General features: G+C 42.8%; 2 protein-coding genes and 1 long non-coding RNA gene across 4 annotated transcripts in view; 2 read left to right on the top strand and 1 right to left on the bottom strand.

Annotated features, from left to right (window-relative positions):
• The window catches only part of MYBPC1 (myosin binding protein C1), a 93,699-nt gene extending 88,071 nt beyond the window's left edge, over positions 1-5,628 (top strand). For both annotated transcript variants that reach the window (XM_056339878.1, XM_056339879.1), the window contains one exon: positions 2,009-5,628. The gene's annotated coding sequence lies outside the window, so the exon portion shown is untranslated. The remainder of the gene's footprint in view (positions 1-2,008) is intronic.
• On the bottom strand, positions 2,351-7,328 carry LOC130149819 (uncharacterized). Its single transcript, XR_008822015.1, has 3 exons — positions 6,740-7,328; positions 6,305-6,383; positions 2,351-4,841 (listed from the first exon to the last, which is right to left on the bottom strand). It is a non-coding gene; the product is annotated as an uncharacterized LOC130149819 (long non-coding RNA).
• Positions 7,329-7,334: 6 nt separating this feature from the next.
• The window catches only part of CHPT1 (choline phosphotransferase 1), a 22,784-nt gene continuing 2,603 nt past the window's right edge, over positions 7,335-27,515 (top strand). Inside the window, exons 1-8 of the mRNA XM_056339880.1 lie at positions 7,335-7,886; positions 17,144-17,291; positions 18,312-18,453; positions 21,971-22,055; positions 23,647-23,778; positions 24,168-24,326; positions 25,924-26,049; positions 26,527-26,637. Coding sequence (XP_056195855.1) covers positions 7,350-7,886; positions 17,144-17,291; positions 18,312-18,453; positions 21,971-22,055; positions 23,647-23,778; positions 24,168-24,326; positions 25,924-26,049; positions 26,527-26,637 — 1,440 coding nt within the window. The 5' untranslated portion in view covers positions 7,335-7,349. The remainder of the gene's footprint in view (positions 7,887-17,143; positions 17,292-18,311; positions 18,454-21,970; positions 22,056-23,646; positions 23,779-24,167; positions 24,327-25,923; positions 26,050-26,526; positions 26,638-27,515) is intronic.

Below are 27,515 nucleotides of genomic sequence, written 5' to 3'. Positions count from 1 at the left end.
AACTGCAAGTAATAAGAGTATTTTGCATTTATAGTCAGTTATTTTCATATAGGAATATACCTCTACATAAATAAAATATTTATTCCACAGTTAATTTAAAGATGAATTATTGGTATCACAACTTGCACTACCTGAGTTGAAAAGAATGCCAAAAAGCATGCTTTTTTTTGTCTGTATGGTGCATCTATCTAAGGCCGGGAGCGAACAGTTCTGCAACAATGTTGGTGTTAAGTAAGATAGCACAGTCTCATAATCACTAGTAGCTAATAGCACTTTAATTGGATAATCCTTGTGTTAATAAAGGTTATAAATTCCTAAAACCTGTGCTGAGGATAAATGCTGGCTGTATCAGCTCAGTTGCATTTAGCAGAAGTATTCAGAGACAGCGATATCTTCATTCTGGCAGTGTACTTTTGCTTTAGAGCTTTTGGTGTGTTCCAGAAAAGGCTCAGAAGGTAAGTGCAGTGATCAGTGGGTGGTTTTGCAGCTTGCAGAACACAATACTCATGCAGATCTGTAAGAGGAATGGTAACGGTATGTAGCTTGCTTACAAGAAATGCCACCCTTTGCCTTGGGAAACGTTTTTAGCAAAATATTTATCTTTTCCCCATTGTTCCTTCACAATGTCATTTGATTTCCATGAAATTAACAGAAATGCCCATGTGTTTATTTACCGTTAATTTTTTTTTTCAATGGCATGACATTTCACTCCTAATTTGGACTATTTGTATTCAGTTACCGCTTCTACATCAGTAGGATTATTGGGGGTGCCCCAGCTGGTGTGTTAAGACACTACACACATGTTTTTCTGGGCACTGAAAATTGTCTTGGATTGCTAAAATTATTAAACATTCTTCAGGATTTTTTTGCCTTGTCCCTTTTTCCAGAACACCCAGGTTTCTGCTATAGCAGTGATTTAAAATAGGTTTGGTTCAGTTTTTTACTCATGGTGGCTAAGCCACAGTCATAAAGCACATAGTCCTAAAATTCTGGGAATGGTACTTCTGATACCTGTTCCATGAATATTGACTCCAACCACCACAAAACTGGAAAATGGAGGGGAAAAAAAAGAAAGAAAGAAAAGAGTTTCCTTTCACAGAGAAAGGAGACAACATTTTGGCAGGGCTGGAGGAAGCACTGAATATGAGAGGCCTCTATTTGTCAGCGGGGCTTGTGAGCATGGGCACTCACTGCTGCAGCTAAGGAAGATGCTGGCCACAAGCACAGAGTAAGTCTCCCCTATGGATTGGTGCAGGACCTCCCACAGCTTTGAGATCACGCACCAATAGCTTCAAGCCCTGGGAAAACTCTAGAGCTTTCAGGCAGATAAGCACCTGGATCCAAGGTGATTACATGTGGCCTATTTCTTATGCAAAACTGAATCCAAAATCATTCTTCAGACTTCCCCAGCAGATGAAAGTTTTGAGTTTCATCACCCCCCTCTGGACTCTAAAGGCACCTATATCTAAACCCCTGGCTTTTCTTCATACAATTCTTTCACATGTCATCCTACCTGATATTTTCAAGCAACATGGTAAATATTTTGCTAAATCCTTATAAACCATTTTAAGTCTCAACTCTAGAATAATTTGAATGTCTCTGCATGTTTTCCACAACTCATCACAGTCAGGTGTTTTCTACATTGTTCCCTCTGAACTGACTTCCATCTCTGACTATCCTCCACCCAGCCTGATGGAAATCTAGGAGGGTTATTTGAGGTGAAGCTTATCATAGATTATTGCAAGGGGTGAGATAAATGACTGAATACATGACACCCAAGAAATGAAATTCACCCTATGCAAGAGGACAGGAAAGTTCTTCATAGTACAGAGATTAAATAATGGTTAATTCTCATGATGAAGTTTTGAACAGGGATGAATTTTATCACATCTCAAAATGAATTATGCAATATGGACTAAATCTTTGTCACTTACACCAGAAAATAAAGGTACAAAGCTGTTGCTCCAGGGACTTTGAGCCTGAAGATTGTCTCATTCCTTGTTTGTAGGTGGGCTTTCATACTTCAGACTACTGATGGATGGAGTGCCTCCACATATCATTGCTTCATATATGCGTGAAGTACAGGCAAACAAAACTGAGGGGAAGTGAAAGTCCGTCCACAGTGTTTCCTCCCACTGCACTGGAAAGCGGTAGCAGAACAACAGCATTTTAGTTCCTGCAATGACAGAACAAACGTGTGGCTGGGCATTTTCTTGCCCCCTCCCCCCCCCCCCCCTTTTTTTTTGTTTCTTACTTGTTGTTTTGTTTTTCCTACCTGCTCTTACTGAAAAGAAAGAATACGCATGGATTGCTTTGAGGTTGAAATTAAATGATCTGAAGACAACACACATTTTGTAATGTTCAGCTTTATTTTCTGTTTGATGTTGTGGTCTGTTTTTTGATGAGGAAAGAGGAGAAGCTGTGTAATAAACACCAGGAGGCAGTCAGAGTTTGTACTTGGTGGTACAAAGCATACTTTTCTCAGACTGAAAGTACATGGATTAGCCAGTAGCTGTGCAATAAGACCCTTGGAATACATACCTCTTTGATAATGTACCTTATTCACCTGATAATTGTTTAACAATATGGTTTTACTATAACGTAATTAATACGTTATGATGAATTAATATGTTACTTAATGATCATTTAAGCTAAACATATCTTCCTTTAGAAGTTTTGGTTTCCTAAATCCAACCCACCAGTCTCTCAACTGACCTGAAATTGTTTTATTTAATGTACAATAAATATGAAGTGTTCAAGATCTATCAAGTTCTTGTTTACTGTTTTTTTAGGTTTTTTTCCATCTCATCTTACTATGCTTCTTGTTTAATTACTGTAAAGCAGGAACTTGAATCCACCACATTCAGTGGAAAACAGTATCAGCGGTCACCTGACCCAATGGGCTTACAATGTAAGATACAGAATGTGAGTAAAGATAAATACATGCAATTTTGTATCTACATGTTTTCAATATCTTCAATATTATACATGTTAACCCCGGTGGTTTTCATCATTTTGGATCCACCCCTTTCCTCAGCAGTTCATGGAGCTCATGTAGGTATCTTAGCAGAAAAGGGACTCAGACCATATCACTAGCGAGTTTACTGTGCAAGGCAAAAATGCCTTAGACAAGGCAAAAAGGCTACGTTACTTTTCCAACTCTAGCGATGTTAAACTTCAAGTGTTGCAGGGGTGGGGGTGATTGTAAGTCTTCAGCAGACTCTGAAGCATGGTCACACATAACTTGGCCAGGTTGTCGATTCCCTGTTGCCCTGTCATTTATTTACCAGTTCTCACTCTGGCTGTATAGATAGGGTAGGTGCTTACTGACTAATGATTGATCTCCAATTATTGTTTATAAAGACAAAGGTCTATTTAGACCAGTAGTACGTTACAAGATTCTTTTTGATGTCAGCACATTTTCAAACACCCAGCAATCAGTAATTATGCAATAATAAAAGCATGTGTTACTATGAACTGGTGTTTTTGCAGTTGAATTACCACTTCTTTCACTGTAGGGATCTGAATGAATGTTCTCACTTTGTTCTGCAAATCTCGCTTGCTCAAAGATCCTTCTTCTTCTTTCTCTCCTTTCTATCTTTGTGATTTCTTCTGGGCTGACATTTTTGCAAGAAAGCAGTTCTCCATTCCCAGTGATCCTGGACACCCCTCCACCTGCATTTCACCCTACTCCTGTCAAAATCAATTCTCTCCTACACATCCATTCACACCTACACACGAAAGACATCTACTAAGAAGAAAATATAATAAAGGATTAATAATATCTCTTTATTCTGTATCTCACCAGTGAATCGGACTCCCTTCATATCTTCTGAAGCACAGAAGGCTGTGGGAGAGGGTTGGTTTGAATATATGCCATGCAGATTTAAGCACTTAGGCACATAGCCCTCATTTAAAATAGTATCAGTCAGTTGAGATCTATTATAGCCAGCACAAAAAGCTATAGCGAGTTTGTGCTTTTCAGTAAGCCAAAAAGGATGTGCATGGCCATCTGCATGTTGTATGCAATGACGTTTACAGCTTGAAGCTTATGTTATCTATCTGCCTCCTCAGTCTCAACTGTACGTTATAACCTATATAGCCAGAATAAATCTCAGCTTCTGTAGGCTCTCTGCCGATGGAATCAGCTACTCGTAATTTCTACCAGATGCCAGCAGTGTTAAAAGACAAGCTGAACTAAGCTATTTTTCACTGTATGGACGGTAAGCATTCTATTCGGATGCCCTTAATTCTTCCCCAGTTGCATTGCCCAGCACTTGCCGTCGGCTGTCCCTCAGGCTCGAGATGGGCCACGCCAATAGGAAGTACTGGGTATCAGGCTGTGGGTGGACTAAGATGAATGAGCATTGGTGTGCTATGAATTCATACCCTCACTAACTATCCTGACCAGCCAAGCCTCTGGATTAAAAATTAATTGAAAATTACTCTGAGAGGAATGATAGGATGGGGTGGGATATGAAAGGCATTTCTAACAGATCTAAAATAGGCTGCAGAACCTTAAACAAAGAATAACAAAAGATAAAGTTTTGATTTATGATGACTTGCCTAATGGGATTCTCCAGGGATCATGTTTGATAGATGAAATAAAGTGACAAAAACCAAGAGAGTTAAGAAAATGCTAATGAAATCTGCCATTAATACCAGTTTAGGAGAATAAAGACATACCAAAGATGACAAAAACTACAGGCAAAGCAACCTAGAAAGGATAGAAGCAACAAAATATCTTGCTGTAGAAGATATGGCCCAGTACTCCCAGGACGAAATTTCTCCAAATTCTGCTCTCGTGGAATTTCCAGGGAATTAACAAAACTCAGAGAGACCTAGGAGTAACACAGGACATTAAATAAAACCTGATTATATCATAAAAAATAACACAAACCACAAAAGCTCCAGAAGTAAAACTAGTAGTGCTTTTATGGCTTATGGTTGTGTTCCCTGATGTCTCACAATATATGAAACCAGTTTAAACCTTCAGCCAGTTGCATTATTCATATTATCTGTTTGCTATGTACACTCTCCATCGATTAGTACGTGCTGAGGTTATAGTTCAGTAGCACCTTTCTCTTTTCTGCACACTTTCACATATCTGGTAAGATTTTAGTATTCCTGAAAGCTCTGCCTTGGTGTTGAGTTTGACTTACACAGGTAAAGGAAAGTTATTGCTTGGAATAAGAGGGCAGACCCACACATGTATACACACACAGGTAAACAGAGAAAGAAGAATCAAAGTTAAACAAAAAAAGGGTTTGTTTTTTTTAAGGAAGCCAAGGGAAAATATTTTATCTTCTCTTGGCTTGCTCTTCTTGCCTATGAAAGGGCATCAGGCATATAAATGTTACTGTTGTATAAATACAGATCCATTCTCAGATTGCTGCATGTGGAGCTTGACACAGGCATAGTAGCTACTACCCGTTTGTACTGAAAGATCATGGCCAGTGCCAGCCTATTTTTCCCTCACTGAAAGCAATCTCACAAATACAGAAAGGGAAGGAGAAAAAACACATGCAAATCTTTGAAAGGATGCTTACATTGGTATATGCTGTTTATAAGGAGGTCTTTACTGAGAGTCAGAAATGTTTTAAGCTTCCTGTACTTCTTTTCTTGGGGGGGGTGGGGGGGTGGGGGGAAGTGTAATATTGCTGCCTTTTACAGAGCATTGTGAAGGGAGACTTACTTTATGAACGTCTTTTGTTGCATTTTGAGATTCTGGAGCAAAAGGCATTCTATTTTAAGCACTGTCACTTGATTTTCATGGCCTGCTTTCCTGACTGACAAGTAAAGCTGCTGCTTTGCTGAAGCAGGGAGCATCTGGAAGCAAAACTGTAGCCTGAATACTGAGGAAGCACTGGAAGTCTAAACACACTGGGCTTTAAATTCTATGTTCTCTTGTTCTATGCTTTGTTGCTGAATACTTCTGAAAATGAAACAAGCCATTCCCCAAGCTCAGTAACAAATTCAGTAAGGAATCCATTTCTTCCTCTAATCATGTGGCTTTCACTTTTTACATCATTCTTTCCCCTCCACTTCTTTTCCTAGTTTGTTTTCTTTTCTTTTGCTCTTGGTATCACAAAGAGCTTGAGCAATCTCTCCATAAATACCAGTACCATTATGTTCATTAACCACAGAGATGCACCGGGTATTAAAATAAATGGTTTTACCTTTTTCCAAACCCAGGGATTCCAGTGGACTGGGGACCTGGCTGGTTGTGGATCTAACAAGTCACATTTCCCTTTTGCCATTTTCTAGTTGGCTGTTACTGAATCTTTGTTATGTTATGCATTACCTTCTCCTTTGCTGGCAGTTCCTCTCCTCTCTATTTTGGCTGCTAATCCCAACTGCTGTATCATACTGTATTTAGTGATCTGTAAATGAAATCAGCTGATGAACAACATAGCACTCAGGATGCACATGCCATACCAAGGGATTTTGAAACCACCTTTTTATGTATATCAAGCATTCCTGACCCTTGCAGTAGAGAAACCTACTCAAAAACATATTACCTTTATTAGACAAAGTGAATCAGCGCACTTTGAATACCAAGCTCTGTCCAGAAAGCTACAGCCTGACTCCCAATGGAATAACTTAAAAAAGGATTTCTGGTTCTAGGAAGATGCCATCAGGTTATATAATACTTGTTAGAGGTTGTATTCTACACTTTCATCTTTCATACAGCTACCCAGTGCTCTCCTTTCCCTGGCCTCATTCAGAAACCACACACCTTCCTAGAGATTCAGGGATATATCTGAAATCCTTCACGGGACTACTTCAAGTAACTTGACATGCAGCGATTTCAGAGGACGCCCGTTTGTTTTGAAGCGCCTTCTCTAGGCAGGCCAAGGAGGTGAAGTCCTGCACAACACAGTGTCCAGGTGCCCCGTAACACGTCAGCCGCCGCTGCCCGGGCAGGTCTCTGCTGGCGGCGGGGCCCCCTTGGCCCGTACGTCGGGGCCCACCTCCCCGCAGACTCGGCCGAGGTGTCCTGCTGCGGGGCGGCCCAGGCCCTGCCTCCGTGCCAAGCCCCGCCGGCCACCTGCGGCGTGCGCCCTGCGGCGGCCCTCAGCTGCGTTCTAAACCGCGTGGAAGGAAAATAAGAAGAATGAGGAAGATGCGCGGGGAGAGGGGGCCTCACCCCGCCCTGCCCGCATCCAGCGGTGCGGGGCCGCGGGTGCACGGGCCGCCACACCGCGGGCAGCCCGGGCTGCCACCGCCCTCGGGCCGGGGGAAACGGCGGCGCACGGAGCGCAGGCGGGACGGGCCCTCCCGGGGCGCGCCCCCTCGACCACCGGGGCTGCCCCCGCTGCCGGGAGGGTCCCCATCCCCTCGCGGCGATGCGGGGCTGGCAGAGCCGCCACGGCCGGGGCAACCCGCCCAGAAACGGGGCCCTGCTGCGGGGGAGGGAGGGAGCCCCGCACCCGGGGCGAAGGCACCAACGGCGGCCCGGGGGCGAGGGCGCCCGCCCCGCTCTCCCGGTCGGGCGGCGGCCGCTCCCCTGCAGCGGAGCCTCCGGGGCGCGTCTGCCTCTTCCGCCTCCCGCCGCTGCGCCGCGGCCTCAGCGCAGCCCCGCCCCGAGCGGCGGCGGCCTGACCCCGCTCCCGTCCGGTGCGCGGCGGGGCGGCGGCGGCATGGCCGTGCCCTGGGCTCTGCCCGCGCCCCTCAGCCCGGCGCAGCTGAAGCGCCTGGAGCAGCACCGCTACAGCGCGGCCGGGCGCTCGCTGCTGGAGCCCTGGCTGCAGCCCTACTGGGCCTGGCTGGTGGAGCAGGTCCCGCTGGGGCTGGCCCCCAACGCCATCACGCTGGGCGGCCTCCTGCTGAACTGCCTGACGGCGCTGCCGCTCATCGCCTGCTGCCCCAGCGCCACCGAGCAGGTACCGCCCGCCGCGGGCCGCCGCCGCTCCATCAGCGCTTCACCGCATCCCCCGCCCGGCGCGGCCTCGCCTCGCCTCGCCTCGGCCCGGCGCGCCTGCCCCGGCCCGCCAGCCCCGCCGGCCCCGGGGCGGGTGCCGCGGGTCGCTCCCGGGCCGCCCGGTGTGGCGGAGCCGCCCCGGTGCCTCCCAGCAATAGCCGGAGCGCTCGGCTCCGCCGCAGCCGTCGGCGCGGCCCTCCCGGGGCAGGGGGCTGGGGCGGCGCTGCGGGGCTGCCCTGGGGCTTGCGGGGAGCGGTGGTGCGGGGCCAGGCTTTGGGGCAGCAGGGGCCAGGCAGGAGGTGGGGATGGGGGTTTGGGTGCCGACATGCTGGGGGGAGCCCGTGCAAGGGCGAGGCTCAGTGGGCTCCGCTCGCCCCCCCCGGCCCTTCGCTGGCCCGGCGTCTCGGTGGGCCCAGGGCTTCGGCCGGGTGCTTGGCCCGTGCCGCATGCTGCGAGCGAGGCTGTGCCTGGGCTGGTCCCAGCCTCCTCCAGGGACCCCCCCAGCCTCCTCCAGGGACCCCCCCAGCCTCCTCCAGGGACCCCCCCAGCCTCCTCCAGGGACCCCCCCAGCCTCCTCCAGGGACCCCCCCAGCCTCCTCCAGGGACCGACTGGTGCCCCACGTGTGTGCCTCTGCTTGGAGCAGGCTGGGGAGGAGGTGTCAGCAGCGTTGACCCTCTCCTCAAGAGGAAGGCTCTAACGATGGGGCCGCAGGTAGAAACAGCTCCCAGCCAGGAGGGAAGGTGCAGGATGTGCCAAGGAGCAGGGCAGAGCTGCCCAGAGCCGGCTGGTTGCCTTTTTTTAGTAGCTTAGATATACTTTGGTGAGTGTTCCTGTTGACAGAAGAACCCTTCTTTTTCCCTTCTTGCTCTGCCCTTTGTGTTAGCAGAGGTGTTTGTGGCAGATTTATTGGGAAACTCATCCACATCAAAATTAACTTTGCTTTGGTCTCGCCCTAATCGCTTCCCTGATCACATCCCCGATATACATCGCCAGGTTAGAGGCACTTTGTGGCGCTGCAGGCAGTGGGAGAAGGGAGGATAGAGATGGGAGTGAACAGTTGGAAACCACAGATTGCCTTCTTGTGGTACTTTCAGAATTCAAGTGCTTGGGGAACTGCTACCTTTAGCTTACTTGCATGACGTAGATAGCGATCATGTGCCAGCTGTGTGTCTGGATGTTCAGTTTAGCTTTTTCTCTTTGCTATCCAGGGAAAAAAAAAAAAAAAGCAGAAAGTTATTTTTCCCTTGAGGACACTTGTACAAACAGAAAAAGGTTGTGTTGGAGACATCCAGGGAGTTAATCTTTCCAGGAAAGCTTAGGTTGAGTTTTAGGAACTTTACTGGTTTTTTTAGTGGTGGAAGCTGAATTTTAGAAGAACCTACAGTTTGGACTGAACTTCCTTGTTCAGATGTCAGTATGTCCTTTATAAATATGTAGTGTAAAGCCAGACTCCTTATGCTATTGGTTTTTTTTTATTGGTTTTTTTTTTGACTCTGCACTGTGAGAATAGCCCTTACTTTCTCTTGCTGTATCACTTAGACCATTGTTACCTCTCTTGTGCTTGTTTAATGACTTGGCTTGTCTTCCACCTAAGACGTCATAGTTGTGCATGGCTTTTTTAAAAAGCTAAAACTGTTGCAACACTAATAGGTGCTGTATGTACTGTTGTAATTACCTACTTTGTACTTTTGACTTGGATGTGTAGGCTGGAAGGACTAGGGGGAAGGTGGAACCGAAAATTATGTTAAAGGTGATTGAATCACAGACTGAACTAATAGCACAGTGCACTTCAGCATCACCTCTCGATACTATCAAGCCACTTCTTTCCTTCATGAACAAGTCTTGATTACCTGATGGACTAACAAGAACTTGTTATATTCTCTTGGTAAAAGTATAGGAACATTGAGTAGAAGACTCAGATAAAATAACAAGCAGGTTTTTGGTTTAGGGTGTTGGGGGGTGGTGGTGTATGAGTTGGTTTGTGTGGTTGGTTTTGGTTTGTTCCCTAACCAGTCTGAAGAGGGCCATTTCTATTAGTCCTTTACTGAAAACACAGAAGTCTTGATGATCGTACAAACCGTCCAAAACAAGACTGGTAGCTGAAATCCCTCAGAGAGCAGCTGCTAGGAGATGCTTAGGAAAGAGATCTTTCCCCAGTAGACCCTTCCAGCTGCCAAAAGACTGTGGTTTAGGGGTTTCTCAGTGAGGGATTCTACTCGGGTTACTTGGAGAACAGCAGCTGATGGATCTGTTTTCCCACAGATACCATGCCTTTGAAGTATTTGTTTTGAACCTGTTCGTACTTTCAGCTTCCATTATGTCCCATTGCAGTAAATTCCACAGTTTAATAATACCCCCCACAACACTGCAATTAATGTATAAAACCATACAATGCTCCCTTGTTCTCCTCCTCTGTAGCTGTTACTTCCTTGTACACTATTCTTTTTATCTTCATCAACATCAGTAGCCACTAAAAGCTGGTCTGTTGCTGACTAGTACAATATGTTTTGGCTTTATAAAATATTGTCTGCTGCAGAAATGTGGCCTTGTCTAGTAGGAGCATGGGTTGTGTCACTGTCTCCTGTAAATGCACATTTCAGCATAAGCCACTTTATTTGTAGCTAAGCCATTAGCAGGCTGTGCCCCTCAAGCACTGTTAAAAATCTACACACGTGGCTTTTAGTTCTTTTAGTGTTTGTCCAGTTTCCTACTCTGTATCTTAGGACAGCAATCTATAGAAGTAGTATGAGGGACTGCTGTACCAGGTGTGGTGTGGGGAGGATGCTACCTGCACAGTTAGTGTCCTGTGGAGGGCTGGAAGATCTTTTCTACTGTGACTGCAGGCTGGGTTGGGTTTTTTTTCTTTTCCCCTTTCCCCCTCTATTTTCTTTTTTTTATTATTTTCTTTTTTTTTCTATTTTCTTTCTGTTTCTTTTTTCTGTTTTCCTTCTTCCTTTTTTCTACACCTTTTTTTTTTTTTTTTTTTAATTTCCTTCCTCCCTTTTTTCCAACAGTAATTGTAAAATATTTAGGATTAAAAGCTTTGCTGACTGTTGTGGACAGTGTGTATTTGCTGCGTTAGAGTGTAAAAGAAGCACTTCGGTGAGGATTTCCATTTTATCCCCGCCATTTGACCTTGACCTGTTTTGCCCTACTCCCAGCTGACTTCTCAGAAGTAGGCGAGGTTACTTTTTAGGTCACATTAGGTTTTGCAGGTGAATCTCTAGGACCCCTTCCCATTCCGAGCAAAACTGGTGTTTTAATTTTTTCCTTGCATAAACACTAGGAAGAAAACTGGCTAAATGTAACTATCTTTTTAAAAGGGAGAAAGTAAACTCTCATCCTGCTACTTTCATGATTGCTCATGGAGGGGCCCCGTTTCAGTAATCCTTGAAGCTCAGCCACAGGTGTCTCTGAGAAACCATGGGAAGTTACAATTTTAGGACAGATGTTACTGGTAACAGTAGTTACCTTGTAATGAATTTGTACCTATTTTAAAAATATTTGTAGCACTTACAGCAGGATTTGAGCAGAGTCCTCCAAATGCATCAGAGTAGATTTCACACAGTGATAAAGACCTGTCCTGCTTGCTCTCAGCTTCTTGGATTCCACCATGTCTCATTTATTTGTGTTTTTTAAAAGTCTTTGTTTCTGTTGTCTGTAATTTCCTGGAGGTTACTGGAAACAGGAAGACGGGAAGAGAGAAGCATGGATTATGGACTGCCATTTGGGCAGTGATGGCAAAAGGGGTCAGGGGCCCAAGGGTTCCCGTGGAGAGAGCAAAGGGAGAGAGGGGGAGGCTTGTGATGGCTAGCTATGTAGAAGTGTTTAAGAAATGGTGCTGTGAATTTATGAAAGGGTGTCACACCTTGCTGAAACATGCTATTTAGAAAGCCATACATAGAGGGAGGCCAAAAAGCAGGGGAGAGTCTAGGTGACTCTAGCTAGCTCTGTTATTAACTGTTTGGAGGGAGAGAAACATTGGTGAGGTGCTCACTCTGCTTCTCTCTCTTTCTTAAAATAATCCCTTAAAAAACCCCAACCAACAGCCCCCCTCAAAGAAGAAAAAAAACAACCCACCTTTTAAACTGAGAGAGGGATAGTCTTCAGGTTTTTCCTGTTATAGGGAGAAATGAGGGGAAGATACTGGCAGGGATGACATTATGTAAACAGCAAGGGCACAACTGAGCTTTGCAGGAGAAAGTAGAGAAGTAGAAAAGAGGGTGAGCTGCAGCAGCTGAACTGGTGATGTGGGGGTGTGAAGGAAGAAGTATTAAGCCCTTGACCTGCTAGAGGAGAAGTGTGAAGCACTGAGTGGGATGGGGAATCCAGCCAATACCCATGAGTGGAGAACAGAGCGCTCAGCAGTGAGTGGGGAAAAGAGGTATTTGTTATAAAGACAGACAGCGAAAGTTCGGGAACCCCAACACCAAAGGATGGGAGCTCTTTCAGAGGGAGCTTGTTGGGGAGAGCAGGATGCTAAAGAAATGCAGGGAGCCTCCGGTGTGTATGAAATGCATTTGGGATATAATATGATTATTTGATTATTATTTTTACTTTTTTTTTTTTCTCCCTGGCCTCTTCCCCTGCTGTAATGCAGGTTTAAGCAGCATTCCCTTCTCTTGCTAGTAGTACAAATGTACATAGTGCTTTGTGCTGAACAGAAGTGAGGGAAATCATCCATGTTTACGGGGAAAGAGGAAAGGAGTCCAGTAAAAATGTGTCTTTCTATTCCAGATCTGTTGGAACAGGGGCCATGTAAACTAGGGCAAAATTAGTAGCTGTGGATTGTGGAAGCGAGATTATGACTAAATGTAATGAGTAATTATGGGGGGCTGAATCTTTAAATATTGCAAAAGCTTAAGCTGTTGAACTCTCTGGGCTTTAGAGCTTTTCTTGAAATAAATGGTAAGGGATCTCCCTGGCAAATGCAGTCTTTTGTAGCTGGGCATGCTCTTCTGTGGAGTAGAATCACGGGAGCAGAAGAATAAGGACTGCTGTTCAACCTAAACTTTTTCCTGAAGGAGAGGCATGCCACACATACCTGCCAAACACCATATGCACATGGTTTTGTTTTGACACCTTCTGGTTCAGTAGATGGCCAGACCTGCTGTACCAGATCTGTGTGTGACAAGATTCTGGGGCTGTATCATCTTTCAGACATCCTTTTTAATTGAAGCAGAGAAGCATTCCCCTCTACCCCCTGCCACCCCTTCCCCCAGCTTTGTGTTCTCTTCTAGTTCCATGAGAATAGCATCTAGCTCTGGCCAAATAATACATTTGCTTGGACAGGATATAACTTTGGGCAGAGATAATAAACACCTCATCAGTGAAAAGCTGATGATTATTGGGAGCCTCCTGACCTTTCTGCTGAGTTTGTCAGCCATGTCGGCATTCTCAAATGCTCCCACTTCTCTAATTTACAAACTACTTAGGTCCAGCGTGGGAAGCTGGCAGGGGACATCCCTGGATAGAGAGCCAAGCATGTGAGAAGGCAGTGGAGATGGCAGCTGTAGCTTATTGAGAGGACAGATAGCAGAGATAATCTGTGGTTATTAGGAACTTCGGAAACCTCTGTGCACCTTCAGTGATTTGGGAAGCTGTGTTTTACCAATTAAAATATTAGAGCATTCATTTAATCTGCTAAATAGATGGCTGATCACAAGTGACCCTTGATTATTGCCACTTTGGGTTAAATTTGAACTGACAGGAATGAAATGCTCCCAGATGGCATTTCTAAACTCTCTCAGACACCTGTTCCCTGTTCTTACTGGGATATTCTTCCCTGCTCCACATCCATGGGGATACAGATGCATCCGCTACAGGTGTTAATGGATGTAGATGATCCTTACTGGGAAGAGAGGGAGCTCTGCTCCTCTTTCCAGATCAAGGAGAAGAGCGATTTAGTTTTGGAGTCTAGGGGGAGCGTTGCTTTGATTTGTCCCAGCAGGAGCTAATGCAAACAGGCTTTGATCAGCAGTTGTAACGATTACACCTGTACCGTAACTTGCAACTCGACAAAAGCCATTGCTTTGTCAGAAAGACCTAGTAAGAGAAGTTTGAGTTGAAGGTGATTTATTTGTTCATTTTTATGTTTAATATGTTACACTTGTTTTGACATAAGGCGAACACAGATGATGTTACCTTGAACAAGAATTCTTGCATCGTGTTCTGTGGGTTACGGAAACTTTCATAAACTGACTACGGTAACCCGCATGCAAGCCTTCTGTTTTGGTTAGAATTGAGACTGCATTTCATGGAGCTTGCATTTCACAAATGATTGTGAAATCAAAAGATTGTGATGACACCAAGCATACACTATACAGCACTATGGCCAATGATAAAAAAATGTGCCGTAACAGGTTTCTGTTCCTGACTGGTGTTTCTATTATGGAAATGATCCAGTTAAATAAGAAACTGCTCGTGCTCTGCCTTTTGACTTAATTGGTGATGAGCCCCGCGCTGTGGGGGTGGGTGTTGGTGTGTGCGTGCAGAGTGGGTAAGGAATTTGGCTAGCATATTTAACACTTTTGTCCATGATACGGAGAACCTGACCACTTTAAAGCAAACTAAAACCTATTGCGGTTATAGGTAGATGGTTGCAAAAGTAGGGGAGCCTAGTGCAACCAAAAAACCAGTGGTGTCCTGGACAGAATTGCCGGGTATGGTCTGGTTTACTTGCCAAAATCCAGGGATTAGCGTGACAAGTTTCAATGTGTCTCACGCCATCTTTTTGTGACTAGTAGAAGTATGTCACAGTAACGACACCTTGAAAAACACTGCAGGTTACCTGTGTGGCACTTCACAGTAATATCAGTGGTAAAACTGGAAATGTCTTTTACAATACTACTTTAAAGGACTGCAGTGAAACCAGTGGTTTCTCCTAGCCTTCCTGCTCATGGTGCTTCATTCATAGCTCTGTGGCAAGAGCTGCCGTGGTTAAGGATGTCTGTTGTTCTCCGTGCAACAAAGTTCTTCTGAAAAAAAACAGTATAGGCACTGTGGTAGCTTTAGTATGTGGATTTTAGCACAACTAAAATGATCTTGGCTTCAACGGTGCCCTAACTGTGCTTTTATATCCTGAAATACCTGAGCAATGGCTGACAGCCCTCTGTTTTGGAAAGGTGGAGGGTGAGAACAGGGGCCAACAGGTAGCTGCTGCCTCCCTGCAGAACGTCTGACCAAGCGAGCTTGCACGGGAGAGGCCGTTGAGCTCTCTGTTCCTAGGGTGGCAGTAGGCTGCTCCTGTTGTCTGCAGGATCCTCGGTGCTTCCCCTTTCGTCAGAGGAGAGAAACATTTTTCAAAAGATGACTAAGAACTCACTCCTTGCTTTAACCCCATCCCCCAACACACAATTCCTTTGTTTAACTGGACGAAAAGGGAAAAGAAACCTAAATAACTGAGGTAGTTCCATTGGTAAACATCAAATGCATTGCTGCCATCGCTTGATCTGGATTTCTATAGTATGATCTTGGGGGGTTATCGGGTACCAGTATGTGTATGTCCATTGGAATGAGAATATCTACTCATCCTCTTTCACCTGCTCAAGGCTTCCAACATGTTCTGTGATTACAATTTTTCTTAGTTTCCTTGGAATAAGGGGAAAGCTGGCCTTGCCAGTTTGGAAGATTTGTCTGTTTTCTAGATTTCTGTGTACGTACAAATCCAGACTTCTCACCTATAGTCGGAGCCCCTAATTCTTTGACTGTTTTTTGCTTCAAAGCTGGGAAAGCAGACAACCATTTGACTTTCAATGATAGGAATGTTTTATTAATGAAATTACCAAAGTCATAGCAGGAAAGTCATAAATTTGCTGACAGTGTTGTTTCCATATTAAAAGTACAGATCTCAGCAATAACATAGTATTATCAGCCAGCCTGGAATACACGAGGAAGTTCTGAATAACAGCAAAAAACCTGTTCAGAACTGAACCTCCTTCAAGCATGTTGGTTCCTGGGAAGGATGTGTTTTGTGATCAGTCTTAACTGGAGGCACAACTTTTTTTTCTGACTCAAGTCAGCGAGTAGAATGACGATGTCTGGAGGAGCAGCTTACATCTGCATTCTTACTGCTGCCTTCTCCTGTCCCTGCCTGTGAACTGATTTGGCAACTCATTTTTCCTCTTTTCCCCAGCAGTGACACTGGGCTTATGTGAGTGTGGACAAATGTCAGCTCGCTAAGATTTGATCTGTTGTCTAAATCTGCTTAATAGCCTTTGCCGGACTTAGGAAATACATGTAATCACATTGGTCTATTTGTGCTGCAGGAGAGGAATTGCAGAGGTTTAGAGCTGTGGTAGCTGTGCCTCACCTGGGAGTGGGAAACGATTCAGCTCTGTGGCTGCCTGTGACTGTTTACTTGTTTAACCTTCAAGTTACATTTCCAGCATTTAGCCTAACTTTGACTCTCTTTGTGAACAGTGCTTCTAAATGTTAAGGATTACATAAGGCAAAAATGTTACCTGTACTTTGCTCAAAAGGTGTTATAAATAATTTTTAGTAAAAACTAGTTTCTAGATGAAAGATATATGCATGTGAAAATAATGCTCTTGAAAGGTACTACTGTAGGACAGTTCCTTTGGACCTGACTGGTGTTAATATAACTGATTCACAGCTTGTTTTGAAACTCTGATAGTCTATATTAAAGTATTGCTCCTTCGTGTTTAGCGAATGACTTAATTTCTTCAAAACCTTGTCCAAAGTGCCTATGTAGTCAATTTTTCCATGTTGGAAAACCTCACTTTCTCTAAAAGCTGAAGTCTTTATTTAGTAAAATGGGGTTTTATAGCTGTATGTTGTAAATCTAAGCAAGTCATATAAGCGCCTGTCACTTAAACTACTGAGAACTTTAGTGAGTACTTTGCTACTACTTTCTTTTCTGAAGATTAATTTTATTTTTGTAACATTTTTCAGTACACATAATAAAAATAATTGTAGAAATACTGTAGTTTTAAGGTGGGAAAAATAAGTCAGTTGATGCAGAAGAGATGTTAAAAGTTAGAAGGACCTGTGTTCCACTTGTGTGTCTGGAGTAGTTCATTATAGTAGTTACTACCATTCATGTAGAGATCAGCACAAGAAATTTGGTTTTGTCCATTAACTAAGTAGCAAATAGAACAGCGTAGTATAGTTTTGTGCTCTTTTTACTTTAGATGAAATAGATTGTTAGCTAAGAAATTGGGAACTGCCTGGTGACCTTTTATGTGACTCTCTTTCAGGCACCTTTTTGGGCATACATCCTGGGTGCGTTAGGACTTTTTATCTACCAGTCTCTGGATGCCATTGATGGGAAGCAAGCCAGAAGAACAAACAGTAGTTCTCCTCTTGGAGAACTCTTTGATCATGGTTGCGACTCTATTTCCACAGGTAGCCTTAACCTGCTGTTACTCATCCTAGTTTTAAAAAAGTTACCTGCTTTCAAGAGGGGCTTTGTTGGAGTTGTAAAGGACCTCTGAATATCATCTAGTTCAAGCCCCTGCTCAGAGCAGGGTCAGCATGTTCTTTTAGGATAACCATCTCCTGGTCACTGCAGCCGGGGCTGCCCCTGACCTTTGCATTCCTGACCAGCAGCAGGGAGGACATTTCAGAAGTAATTTTGGCAGATGTTGGTTAACACGCGTTCTGCTCATACTTACTGTGCATCTTCATGTACAGTGTTGTTTGAATGAGCTAGATGGTGAACAAAGAATTCTGTAAGAGCATGCGGAGAGATTCGTCACTGTACATAGACTGTGTTTCCCAGTGGGGTACAGGTGATGCCTCATAAAGGATTTTAAGGACCTAAAAGACTGATGCTGGCATGTGAAACTAAGGATTCCACTTTAGGAGTGGCATGCCAAAATATCAGTTTGGTAATAGGGCATCCAGCCTGGCACTTAAGAGAAGGATAATTTATATTCCTTAGAAGAATGAGTTCCAAAAAAAGTTGATTCGGAGTCCTTAAGCAGTAAGCCTTGCTCAGTTTTACTTTCCATAACTTAGCTGTTGGTGGCAATGCCTGTCCTTCTCTGAAAGCTTAATGGCTGAAACGCGTGCCCTGGGAGTTGGTACGTTCTCTATGCCTCACTCCCCAAAGAAGTGCAACTGCCAGTCTCTCTGAGCTGGGCCCATCCGCTGAAGCTGTCAGTGTTGCAAGGAACGTGAGACGACAAGGCCAGAGGAAGGGAGAACAGCCACAGTAGGCTAGAAGGCGGGGCCCTCGCTTGGAAGAAAAGCAGTCCTGTCTTTTGGTCTCTCCTGCCAGGACTGTCCCTGAGGTTAGCTACTGAGTAAAGTATCAGTCATATTGTTTTGTTACAGTGATGTCAAAAAATGTCTTGTGATTTTTTTTCTCTTAACTGCGAGCAAAGAGGGTATATGACTAACATGTTCATTTCTGCTTTTCAGTTTTTGTTGTCCTTGGATCCTGCATAGCAATCCGACTAGGAACAAATCCTGACTGGTTATTTTTCTGTTGTTTTGTGGGACTGTTCATGTTCTATTCTGCTCACTGGCAGACATATGTATCGGGCATACTAAGGTTTGGAAAGTAAGTAGGTATCTTTAGAAGTACATGTGGCTTAATGTCTGAGGCTGCTAGCTAAACTTGATTTCCATTTCTGGTTTTTTTTTTCCCTGCTCTCTCTTCCTCTCACCTTCCTCCTCATCTCCCTTTTGCCCTGGCAGACTTGTGTTTTACCCAGCAAGAGCTTTAAAACTCTGCATAATACTGAGTAGACAACTTGTTTTTGTAGCAGTTAATTTTAGCTGTATATGCTTTGCATGCGTTTGGCTCTTTTGTCTGCGGATTTGTTCTCGGAACCTATACAAGCACTGTGCAGGCTCAGGCCAGAGAGGTCTTGCCTGCAGTGTAAACAAGTGCTCTGTGTAGGAGTAGGGACAGAGCAAGTATCTGCAGTACCTCCCTTTGTAATCCCCCAGCCACAGAACAGTTTCAGCCCAGGGGATCCGAACCACATGCATTTTTAGAGAAATTCCCCCGCTAATAGGTTGCCCTTCCACAGACATCTTCAGTGTTCCTTTGAACGAAGTCTCTGCATCCATTTCATCCTTTGGCAAGGAGCTCCGCGGTGCTTGAAGAATCACCCCAGGTTTATGTGGGGGCTTTGCTTTTAATCTGGCTCATACGGGCTCTGGTGTCCTTTAGCTTTTGTGTTAGGTCACAGTTCTAGAGATTGCTGTGATGCTGTTCATGACTTGGTAGAAATTTCATCTGTTCTCACTGCAGTGTAGGAGGAGGGTCATGACATTCATGTAGAAGATAACAATTCCAATTTAACTTCTAATAACGTGGGGATTGCTGCACCCTCCTGCAGCTGCGGTGCTGCCTAGCCATGGCCTTTTGCTGTTTTTAAACAATGACTGCACTTCAGTAATCATTTCTGAAAAGATCAGAGACTTCTGTAGGAGCAAGATTGGAAATACGTGGTAGATGAAGGCTATCTTCTGCTAAGCCTAGTCACTTGTTAAGTCACCTGTTTATAGGTGTTTATAGGTTTTAAAGGACTGTTTGTAGTTCTGCTTAGCTCTGAATTGCAAGGAGCACCTGAGCAAATCTGAGCATCACTGGGCACACAGGCTAGTGATCAGCTATCCTTGTGTACTGTTGGATATCTGTACCAAAAGAAAGCCGTCTCTGTGGTAATGTTAAGAACTCTTTCTGATTTGCTGATAATGTATTTACCATGCAAACTACAGCTCTGCTACCGCCCTACCTATCCTACTTGATTTTAAAGGACATCTTGTGCTGTAAACAAAAACATGCTTTACAGCGATGGCCAAAATAGGATAATTTCTGTATGTGACAGTGGACTACACTGAAGGGAGATCAACTGTGCCATGAGCTCTGGGATTCTGCATACACAATTACTTTCTGTGCCTTTCTTTCTTGCATAAAACATGAGAATGGTTTCCCTATGTCAGGAAGGCACTGAGATTTCTGTACCACATAAAAATTTCTTTGTTAAAAACTTAATGGCTTCTGGGTAAATATAGTGATAGTGCGTAGTACAAGCAGTTTGGAATCATCTGGTGTTCCATGATTACAGTTTGGACTTCAATAGACACAACTTTTCTCCAAGATAACGTTTCTGTTTAGTGAAAACAGGTCAGAGTTTTTTCAAGGCTCGCAATTTTATTTCTCTTAAGCATAGAGGTCAGAGTCTAAATGAAGGCATTAGTATATTGCTCTAAATACATAATAGCATGGACAGAAGCTTTCACTGATGCTGTTCCTGAATTAGCAGTGCTTGACTTTAGAAGTCAAATGACAGGTGAGAGAATCCTAGTGCCGATGGCCAGGAAGGATCAGAGCAGGTGGGTACTGTGCCACTGTCAGGTTACATAGAATACCGCACAGTGTCTGCTTAAAATCTCTGGGCTCTGATTTGCTGTAAAATTAAGTACTAAACTTTGGCACATACAATGACTCAGCTTCCAAGTTTGAGCTTCCTCCTGCCACCAGCAACAGCAAATGCAGTACGGCCTAGAAATCTAGGTTTTAATAGTACAGAGTGTGAACGCTGAACACGAGCACTTGCATGTGGATGGTTTTTCATGATGTAACTGACAAGTTCAGTGCACAGCTACAGCAGTGGCCGGGCAGGTGTAACATTTCATTCCTGGTGGAGAGGGGAAAGCCCACTCCCAGCGCCACTGTCCCGTTTCCCCACTGTACAGACTGTCACTTGACTTCAAGCCAATTCATGAAATGGGCAGAAGATTAAAAGCCTGCCTGAGTTTCGCAAGCTGAACTGGTGCACCTTACAGTCTGGTGTGCGCTATGGCTGGTACAAGCGACGGGGTGCAACAGCATAGGGAGGACGACCCATGCCGATGGCTTTGAGCAGTGACAAGCACTTATCATCTAACTGCAGCCTAAACTTTGGCTCTTCTAAGACTGAGTCTGAAGCTGAAGTGATGAAACTTAGCATATTTTATCACGATCTTTCTGATGAAAGATGAGAGTCTAATGTTACTGTGATTATCAAGATCACATAAATGTTTTCCATTAGCCAAGAGTTGATCCCTATCTCCCTTGAAAAATACCCTGTTTCCTGTGCACAGTTCACATGCTATGCAATAACAATACATGTTGACTTCAGTCATAATACGTTAGGACAGCAAATTTATTCTAACTGCTTAAAGAAATGTTGTATTTTAAACATCTGTTGTCACTGTTTGCTGGTAACTTCAGTATAAAAATCAGGTAGCTGTCTCAAAACCTTTGGTAGCATAAAAGGTACCTTTAGATGTGCACATTTATTTTTTTTTATTTTGAAGCTTTATTGAAAGTATACAATTTCTTCCTCTTGAGCCTCTGCTTAATTTTTTTTTTTTAAAATATTCAGCTCTTCACAAAACATTTCATCAATCAAATACAGTAATTAAGAGTTGCTGAGAACAGCAAAGGTGGAGACTTTAGAGGGCATGCAAGGCCGCCTATTTTAAAAATGGTTTTATGGAAAAAAACCAAGATATCAATTATATGTCCTCTGAAACAGGGCAGATGCTTAGCTATCCACTGACTCAGTCCTCAAAATACTGTCCTTATGTTTGCGGGTTGTATCTGTCAAGTTTTCATGATATGATGGCTTCAAAAAAATGCTTTCTGTCCCAGCCTGCTCTTTATGGTCCAACCTTTTATATGATACGCTTTTAATGAAAATATTTGATTGCGTTTACTGTGAGCTCGCTTTAAACTTTGATTTGATACTTACACATTAACAAGTCTGTAAATTTATACAAAATTCTCAGATAGTTAACCATCTATTCATTAAACATTTTCCCCATATTAAAATCATACATAGCTTGCTCTAGATAAGGAGTATAGATTTAATTTTAAATCTTAGCCCAAGATGTGTTCTTCCATATGGAGTACCTTTGTCAGTCAAGGAAAATCATATTATATACGCTCATGTAATTTGAAGTACTTTTAAAGAGATAATTTCAAGTAACTTCTTTTATCCCCTCCCCCCCCCCCGCCTTCTACTTACAGCAAAAAGACCTTTTCTTTACCTAAATCTCACTTTTTTTTGCCTTAATAGAGTTGATGTAACTGAAGTTCAGATAGCTATAACAATGCTGCTCTTGATATCTGCATATTGTGGAACAGCAATATGGGACTGTAAGGTAAGTGTATGAAGTGTTCAGCGTTCCTGTTGAGTATTCAGGTCTGTTAAGCGTTCGCAGTTCCTATGGTATTTGAAGCTGTCCTGTGCAAGTACCATCAATGCCTACTAGTTGTCTAATGTTCTGTGTTAGCTTATTGCACAAATGTAGGTTATTTTTATGTTGTAGTTAATTTAGCTATAGTGATGTGACTTCCTATGCACAAATCTAGAGCTACACAGAGGAAAAAAGACCCCATCTGCCACATAGAAACTGATGATCTGGAACTAATACTCCACAGATACTTAAGCTTTAACAAATAGGTTTTGTTCTAGTTTTACTTCTTTTGTGTATTTTATTGTAAGACATACATTTCTGTTCAGTAAAATGATTTATAGGATGCTTTATTTTTAAAATGTAAAGATTAAATGCTTTAACAAAACCATGGGATGACGTTAGGGGGGGGTTGATTAAGTAATCCTTATTTACGTGCTGATGGAGATGTACTGATTTTTAACTAGTTATGTTGCAGCTGACTTACATGTAAATATCTATATGTAAAGAATTATTTTCTGTCCAAAAGCATTTCCTTATCTCTGGCTTTTATTCTGATCTTTAAAGATGCACTTTAGTGGATGGTATCAAAAGTATATTAGACTAAAATCTTCATCCTTTCTAGGGCCTTTACTCAGTAATACATAGTTTTGCTTGGTTATAGCGTGTGGAAGAGCTGAGGCTATTCCATGCTATTGATAACTAATGCAAACAAATCTAAATATAAACCACCAAGTAATTCAAATCGATTCACAAGTTTACTCGGCAATTAAGAAATGTTTAGCTAAACTTTGTTTCTATTCCCCATCCTGCAGGATGCTTTTGTTCTATTTTCAAAAAGCTTATTTTCATGTTGAAAAATAAAGTAGGTGCATTAGACTTTAATTATGATTGATTTTTCTTTAGTATTAAAATTTATGGTAGTAATGCTGTATCTCAAAACAATCTATATTCAAAAATACAGTCAATGGTTTCAATTTATTACTACTACTTTTTTTTTTAAACCCTCTGCTGCGTTTGGAAGTTTCCTTGAAACTGCAATTGATTCTGAAAGGTAACTGTTTAATTAAAATTTTTATCTGGAGACTATTCTAAATGCAAAGATACAGCATTCAAATAACACGTACCAAAACACAAAGCAGGCAGATGGTGTTTGTGTTTCCTGTGGTTCGGTGTTGTGTTACCCAGTGAAAGAGCAAGAACTGCCCTTCTCCCCGCTCCCACGCCTAGGTGGTGCAGTAGTCTGTGTCAACTTTTTGCTTATGTAGTAAAAATATTTGAAGAATGTTGTAAGGAAAAACACAGTAAGATCTAGCTGAATTCCAAGGCCAGAACTCAAGTACTCAGAAGTCAAGTTTAAACCTTACAAAAGAAATTCGTTGTCTCCTTAGTAAGGAACCAAATTCCAAACACTATCCTCCTGAGCTTGTGCCTATGAAAGTGAGAGGTCAAATAAAGCAATTGTTTATTAGGTATCAGTAGCTTTTTTAATTGCTTTTTTAAACAAAAAGGTGATATCCTTAGCTTTTAAAATCTTTCTCTTGTTTTTCCTGCTAAGATCCCTGTGATGGGCTTAGAACTGAAGTTCTTTGCTGTTTTTGGCATACTGTGTGGAACAGCACTTTCTTTTTTCAATTACTTCCGTGTCATCTTTGGTGGAGGGGTTGGAAAGAATGGATCTACAATAGCAGTAAGTAGCTTTAAAAATCTGAATGATCTTTGAATAATTTATGCCCATAATTTATTGCATTTCAGATGATCGCAAGGGTTTGATTTGTTTAAGCATTTAAGCAGACAAGCATGTAAGTGTTGGATGGCTAAAGCAAAAACTTCATTATCTACCTTCTCTCTACCTGTTACTGGATTTCTTCTGTCACAGGAACCAGCAATGAATTTTCTTAGGAAATCGATCAGTGGCCACTGCAGTGGGTACTAATAGCATTGGTGTAATGATAATGGACTTTCCCTGAGTTTTGGCAGCTGTGGTTTTATTTAGTGATATTTGCAATACGTATAAAATTTGGACCTTACTGTGTGACTTGAAGCCTAAGACAAATTTTCTGTCCATTTGTATTTCAGGGAACAAGTGTTCTTTCACCAGGTCTGCACATTGGACTACTTATCATACTGGCCATTATGATCTATAAAAAGTCCACAACTCAGCTGTTTGAAAAACATTCTTGCCTGTATGTCTTGACATTTGGATTTGTGAATGCTAAAATCTCACAGAAGTTGGTGGTAAGGAATATTTTTTCAGTCCTAAACCTCCTAAAACTAAACTGGTTCTTGGCTTAAGGCTTGCTGGATCAGTGGGCACCGTGCAAGTTTTCCCATTCTGCTTTGCCACTGTATTACCAGTTTTGTTATGACCAAGACACTGAACTAGTCTCAGGCTCCTACAGAGATTATTATATATGATGCTAATGCAAACACACACTTATTGTGGAATGTATTGGTTAGAAATCTCAGTTTTAACTTACTCCTAGAAAGATACTTTCTGTCTTTAAACATCATAACTGTGGTCCCTCAAGCATCATTAACTGGGCTGTGACTTCTGATTTAGTTATCTGAATTAATATCAGATTTAATAAATCTGAATTAAATCAGATTTAATTATCTGATTAATTTAATTACTAAAATGAAGAGATAAACTTTCCTATCTTTATTCTTTTGTAATTAAAAATCTCATTATGGATTAAAAAATAAAATCTGCCTTACTACATACTTGCTAACAACAGTAATCGAGCCAGCTCTTCCCGCCCTGGCATGACATTTTTCACACTCCAGAAAACAGGCATTCTACAAACTTACTTGCTGAAGAGGAGTTCACCTAGTGAGATATTAACTTTGTTCAAGAGAGAGAACACTGATGAGAAGACTGAGCCATAAGACTGAACTTGAGGTGGTTCATCTGTTCTGTTGAGCACCTTGGCTCCCTTGCTCACTCAGGACCTTGTAGCCATGTCATCTGTGTCTGCTCGCTCGCGGATGCTTCTGAGCAAGCCGTGTTTCCCTTGGCGCATTATGTGTAGCTTTGAGGACAGTCTGCCCCAGAAGCACATCTGTAAAGGCGGTGGGGAAAGGATTTTGTGGGTTTAGCTCTCACCGTTTCAGGAGGCGCTGTCCTTCAGGCACTCTGGAGTGAGCAAACTGCAGTAAAAACTTAAGGTGTGACCAGGCAGGAGGCCCAGCGGAGAGACGAGCCAAGGTCTGTGCAGTTTGTGGGGCTGTGCCAGAGCTGCTCCATGGGTGCTAACCCTGTGGAGCTGTGGCACATCAAGGTCAGATGTCAGCCAGGAATTGCTCCCTGTCGCAGATCCCTGTAGCAGGAGAGAAGCATCCTTAGCTGGCTTAGGGTGGAAGCCTCTGTCAGCTCTCCTCTGAACGCAAGCCTTTGTGGTTTGTCCTGTCTTTAGACTGGGACGCACACAGGCTTCTCTGTGAATTTTGCTGTTCGGCATAGTTGAACGTTTCTGTATTATCCCAAGAGACCACTTTGTTCACAGGAACCCCTCTGTACTTCAATTGTACTTGCCAGGTATCCACAAGCAAGGAGGCAAGGAACGACAGGGTGACTCCTTAAGGCAAACTTGGCACCTAGACTACTTTGCTATTTTGAAGTTTTTACTTGGTCCTCGAGAAAGAAACTGTCAGGGAGCAGTGGGCCCTGAAGCGCACGTGAAGCTCTTGGCCTGCCTGCTGCTGCCTCCTAACAGCTGTGGAAGCAGGCTGTTACTGGGCAGGGACATCACACCAGTTTTCTGGTAGTTACACTGATCTTGTAGTCATGCTTTTTTGTGTGTCTCCTTTTTGGTGTTTTTCTTTTTAAACATAGGTGGCTCACATGACAAAAAGTGAAATCTGTCTTCAGGACACTGCGTTTATTGGGCCAGGACTTCTGTTTTTGGACCAGTATTTCAACAGTTTTGTTGATGAATATATTGTTCTATGGATAGCATTGGTAAGCATTTTGTTTTACACTTTTAATTGGGAGCATACTTAAAAGAAAGGTTTGAGAACTGTCCCTGTCATTCTGCTCTGCCGTTTCTGACTTGCTCAGATTTCAGCTGTCACTGTGGAGGAAGTGCCAGGATACCATGTAAACATGTATTTTGGGAGCCGACTGGCCTTCTTTCCTTGGATCAGAGATGTAAAAGTAAATTTCCAGATTGCTCTTGTAATTATGCTTTAGTCCAGCTGGTTTGTTTGAAGTGATTCTGTGAACTGCAGACTAATTGTTTGTCAGGTTTTGTTAGTGTTTAGTGCTGGTTTTGGGGTTTGGGGATTTTGGTCTTTTTATTGTTCTGAACTAGACAACTCTATATGTTAAAAAGCTTGTTAAAACTTGTCACTGATTAAAGTATAGCTGAATTTATAGTAGGGACAATTTAAAAAAAAACTGATTTTTTTTAACCTGTTCTGTTTTGTTCTTTTGAAGTTCATATCCTTGTTTGATATGCTGAGATATGCCACTGGTGTATGCCTACAGATTGCCGCTCATCTTCATATACATGTCTTCAGAATTTCATCTCATCAAGCTCCTGAACAGGTTCAAAACCATAATGACTGATTAAATAGGTGAAGGACAAGAGAAGAAGCAGTTAGGGGAATGTTGAATGAAGCAGCCTCTCTTTCTTTGGGAAGACAGATTAAGTTTTTCACAAAAATAGTTTTATGAGAAAGCTTGCTCTATCCCAGACATTACCAGATGTTAGAATTAGTAAATACAAGGTCCTGCAGATTCTGTGGTGATCGGTACTTTTGCTCCAGGATGTATTTCCCCCTGTGTTTCACATCATGAATATCACATTTGAAACACTTGCCATTTCCTGTTAGGTAACCTTAAATCTGTACTTTTGGGCTGGTGAACGTAGACTGCAAACCAAGGTGCTACCAACCAGAATTTGAAGAGGAATTTCACTTTTCCCTAGACCAAGTGACTAATCTTCTAGCATTATTTTCTAAAGTCTTCTTGGAACTGCTGTGAAGTGGTAGCCAGAGGTAGCAATGAATACAGTACTGCATTATTAAGACTGGTAGAATGAGGCATCCATGAGGTAAAACTCATTCATTTCTGTTCCAGAATTTCTAAAGCACAAGCTACTGGATCAGTAGGATGAAGGAGGTAGAGCTCAGGATAATTTTCTTCTATTTCAGAATACTGTTATGAGTGCCTTTAGTATTCACGTAGTCTCTAGTATCAAAGTACAAACCTACTGTTACTAAATACAATTGTAGCTTTTCTTTCAAGGTCAAAATTGTGTTTTCTTTCCAGGCCAGTTTCTAGTTTTGTAGTCATAATAAGGTTTGCCTCATTGTATCCCATAGACTGTAGGTAGTTGTGTACTTCAAGGACACTAACTTTACCTACTCTGACTTGTATCTGTGAAACTATACAAGTGAATGACAAAGTTCACTGATAAATTC

The sequence above is a fragment of the Falco biarmicus genome, chromosome 5, assembly GCF_023638135.1.
Source record: "Falco biarmicus isolate bFalBia1 chromosome 5, bFalBia1.pri, whole genome shotgun sequence".
Classification (NCBI taxonomy): domain Eukaryota; kingdom Metazoa; phylum Chordata; class Aves; order Falconiformes; family Falconidae; genus Falco; species Falco biarmicus.
The sequence above is the reverse complement of the archived record's forward strand: the minus strand, read 5'-3'. Positions and strand labels throughout refer to the sequence as shown.